The 3,609-nt window shown below is 36.1% G+C and overlaps 3 protein-coding genes across 3 annotated transcripts; 2 read left to right on the plus strand and 1 right to left on the minus strand.

Moving 5' to 3' along the window:
• The first annotated feature begins 430 nt into the window (after positions 1-430).
• On the plus strand, positions 431-1,385 carry Gasu_65530 (putative acetate transporter). Its single transcript, XM_005702248.1, has 2 exons — positions 431-624; positions 674-1,385. The coding sequence occupies exons 1-2, from the start codon at positions 453-455 to the stop codon at positions 1,291-1,293; spliced, it is 792 nt and encodes a 263-aa protein (XP_005702305.1). The 5' UTR covers positions 431-452; the 3' UTR covers positions 1,294-1,385.
• A 145-nt stretch (positions 1,386-1,530) lies between these two features.
• Positions 1,531-2,665, plus strand: Gasu_65540 (uncharacterized protein). The gene is made up of 6 exons (XM_005702249.1): positions 1,531-1,618; positions 1,671-1,747; positions 1,795-1,846; positions 1,895-2,085; positions 2,137-2,202; positions 2,256-2,665. Exons 1-6 carry the CDS (start codon positions 1,564-1,566, stop codon positions 2,331-2,333), a joined length of 519 nt encoding a protein of 172 aa, XP_005702306.1. The 5' UTR covers positions 1,531-1,563; the 3' UTR covers positions 2,334-2,665.
• A 17-nt stretch (positions 2,666-2,682) lies between these two features.
• On the minus strand, positions 2,683-3,570 carry Gasu_65550 (zeta-carotene desaturase; the record flags this gene model as incomplete). Its single annotated transcript, XM_005702250.1, has 2 exons — positions 2,683-3,020; positions 3,076-3,570. Coding segments are annotated over 2 exons (726 nt in total), but the record flags the coding sequence as incomplete, so codon positions are not given.
• Positions 3,571-3,609: the final 39 nt, after the last annotated feature.

A 3,609-nucleotide genomic window follows, 5' to 3' on the forward strand; every position in this document is an offset into this window, starting at 1 on the left:
TAAGACTTCAATAGAAACTGTCACTCGAGAATCCTTCCACTGATCATCCGAATTTTATTATAGTCTCTCATTCAGTCTGTATGCGCTCTTAACATTATGTGAATCCATCACTGATAGTGGAAGGTTTCTCAACGATTGTCAGTACAATACAGAGACTGAAAATCTTTTTAGAAAAGCTTTTTATCTTTTTTTTAATATTCCAAGTTTATATAAATGTCTCTCAACTTTATATCGGATACGAGTCTTTAGGACATTGTGCGACATACATTAGATGTATAGAAGCTACTGCTACACTTCTATTTACAATGTTTTGTCAAAAGGTCTTTTAAGGATTACACACCCTTCAAGATACAACGTGTCCTCTATCCATTATGAGTCTCGCAAGATCCAAAGGAGGAGCCATTTTAGTGCCATGGCGTGTCCCATCTTTTGATTTGCGAGATTGACTCTTCATGGCTGACGCTTTTGTCAAGCACAAAATACACAATAATATGTCTATAGAGTGTGATGACAACGAAATGAATAAGGAAAAGGAGTTAGGGTTGTATAATTTGGATAATAGTCATACTTGGCTCAATATGAATGCTCCTGTGAGTCATGGAAATATGTCAAACTTCCCTCCAGGTAAAGACATTCCAGTATATTCTACTAGAGCTTAAAGGATATCTATTAGCTATGAGACAAATAAGAAATATCGCAGGGAAGCCAGCAATATTGGCTCTTTCCGCATTTTCATGTGGAGCTTGCTTTCTTGGAGTAGTCAATGTTGGTTTGATATCTGCTGATTTGCTTCCAACTGTAGCTCCACCAGCTTTCTTTTATAGCGGCTTTTGTATGATTATGGCAGGTGCATTGGCTTTTCTCAACAATGATAATTTTACTGGAGTGACATCTTCCTCATATGGTGCCTTTTATTTGTCATTTGGTGCCTATATGGTATTCAACTTTGAAAAATTCTTTGGAGCAGTACTGACTAGTGCTGAGTTACAACAAGGCATCGGTATCATGTTGTTCGGATTCATTATATTCAACACGTATTGTTATATTGCTTCCTTCATGTTGACTTTAGGACTCATGTTGCAATTCCTTTTCATCGAAATCTCACTAATTCTATCTATGGCAAGTATGTATGGTAAAATATCTCCCGTTCCAGGTGGTGTCTTTAGTATACTTTTGGCTGCAACGGGTTGGTACAATGCAGCTACCATACTGTTCGAAGACATGTTTGGAAGACATGTTCTATTCAACCCTCTTATGATTGAAGTCTTTGCATGGATCAGAAGAAGAAGGTAAACGAGTTGACCAGCTGGTTTTAGTTGGTGGATATTATGTTTTTCGGATGGATATGAATTCTGATAGATTATAATAAATGTTTTTCTATTTTGTTGTTTTGTTAAAAGCTGTCATGGATTGGGTTCATTTCATTCCTATGAATGGGATCACTTGTTGGAAGCTTTCACCTGACAAAGATATTCCTTGTCAGAATCTAACATACACTTATTTTGGATGATTCTATAACCTTGTCCCATTATTTGTATTGGAATGGGATTGTGAAAAATAGAGATGATACAGAATTTGTCACTGACTGCAGACCAAATAGAGATCTTGTACTTCCGCGGTATGTATAAAAGCCTCTCAGTTGTTTTTTCTCTCTCTCAAAAAGTCTTAAGAAGTCGCAAACTCTGACGAAATTTTGGATTGCATTCGCCAACGGAACTTTCCAGCAGCAGTTCTCGACGGCAATACGGTATGTTGGGATACGTAACGTATCTTGAGTGTCTAAATGCTGTCAAGTTCTTGAATATTTTTCAGTTTTTGGTTGCAGCACAAATAGCCACGCTTAATGGTAGGAATTCTCGCAAGGGTACCTCGCTGCTCTGAAGATGTTTTATAGCATTTCGTGGAAAATTAGTGACTCTTGACGTATTTTCAGAGATAGTCTTTTGCCTTTCAGCAGGAAAGAACGTCCGAGAAGCATTTTCAACGTTTGGCTTTCAGAGCTCTTCAAAGAGTGCTGTCGTTGTTTTGGTGAACCCTGATCCGAACACAAAGGAGTTTATTCTGAAAAAGTTTGTTTGTGCAGAAGTGAGCTCCCAAAGAAAGAATTCGATTCTTTAATTACGTCTTTGTTCCTAGGTTTTAGAAACCAACGAAGATATGGCAAAGTATTGTAACGAACAACATTTAATGCAGCTATATCAAGTAGGAATGACTAATGAAATTATTCGCTCCTGATAACATGTTCTGGTGTTTAGATAGAACTGCAAGAACTTAATGAAAGCACGCTGCTGGACGCAATCATTACAAGAATTGCAGCAAGGGTTGCTTTATAAGATATTAAATTTTCAACCGATAAATTATCGTTACTCTGAACAATCCTTAGATTGCGTGAATAATTGCCAGTCTGCTGCTGAAATTTCGTTTTATCTGTTAGAATAATATAATCTTAATAACATCTAGAATATAGCTTTATTAAAAAATTCTTTAAAAATTTAAATAAATTTTCCTTTCGAGTAGACATAGCTATTGCTTTCAATAATGACAAAAATATTTTATGTTTCGGTTTTTTTAAATTTTGATATTAAAATTTTAAAGTATTTTCAATTAAAAACATTTGCGATTGTTTCTTTGTCATGTTTCCGATAATAAATTATCATTGTTTTTTGGGAATTTCTTGAATGATTTTAGTGCTGTGAATTTATTTTGGAGACAACGCAAAAATTTTTAAAAAACATTCTTGACAAAGCATCACAAAAAAACATAGATATGACATTCATTGTTTTTATATATCTTTGTTCCTGTTTATCGGTATTCTTTTTGAAACAACTTCTGCAGCTAATCTACCCGACTTGACTGCACCTTCCATGCTGTCTATATAATCCTGCGAAGTGTAACTTCCAGCTAAAAATAATCTAGAAATTGGAGTCTCTTGTTTCGGCCTCCAAACATCGCAATTAGGTGCTTCCTTGTATAAGGAATGTCCTAGCTTGACTACTGAAGACCAAACACATTTTAAGTTTCTAACTAGAAGGGAACAAATCCATGACCTGTTTCTTGACTGTATCTACAATATACTCATTGTTGCAGCGCATATATTTATCGCCGGGTGTGATAACCAATTGTAACAATGATCCTTCTCCTGGTTTGTAATACGTTTCTGGCGAGGTTAGAGCAAGATCTGCAAAGCAAGAAAAATCAGCATCTGCAGAATACAACAGATTATCGATTCCTCTAAAAGCTACTTTGTTACGATCCAATTCGGTAACCCATCCATCGAATCGAAGTTGAACTGTAATGACTGGAACCGTTTCTAAACGAAAGATCCCGTCCAATTCAGGAAACTTTCTCAATTCTTGAGGCAACAATCTTTGAATTCCCCTAACATCACAAGCTACTACCACTCCATCTGCATGAATGATCTTTCCAGGGGCATTTCCTCTTGCTTCCTCTGCAATTTCCATTCCAATCACTTGCAACTTGTCTTGTACAGTCTGATAGATTAGACGTCTCACTTTTTTTCTCAAGAAAATTTCTGCATTTCTTTGTTGCAAATAAGCAGCCATGGGATGTGTCTATCATGTATATTATTCAGTCCTCCATCGTTATCTC

Source organism: Galdieria sulphuraria (assembly GCF_000341285.1).
Source record: "Galdieria sulphuraria unplaced genomic scaffold scaf_330, whole genome shotgun sequence".
Classification (NCBI taxonomy): domain Eukaryota; phylum Rhodophyta; class Bangiophyceae; order Galdieriales; family Galdieriaceae; genus Galdieria; species Galdieria sulphuraria.

Excerpts from the sequence above, each read along its gene's own strand:
- Gasu_65530 (XM_005702248.1), top strand. The coding sequence starts at position 453 with ATGGCTGACGCTTTTGTCAAGCACAAAATACACAATAATATGTCTATA. Across the intron at positions 625-673 it reads TATGTCAAACTTCCCTCCAG|CTATGAGACAAATAAGAAAT; the intron begins GTAAAGACATTC and ends GATATCTATTAG.
- Gasu_65540 (XM_005702249.1), top strand. The coding sequence starts at position 1,564 with ATGATACAGAATTTGTCACTGACTGCAGACCAAATAGAGATCTTGTAC. Across the intron at positions 1,619-1,670 it reads AGAGATCTTGTACTTCCGCG|AAGTCGCAAACTCTGACGAA; the intron begins GTATGTATAAAA and ends AAAAGTCTTAAG. Across the intron at positions 2,203-2,255 it reads ATTTAATGCAGCTATATCAA|ATAGAACTGCAAGAACTTAA; the intron begins GTAGGAATGACT and ends TCTGGTGTTTAG.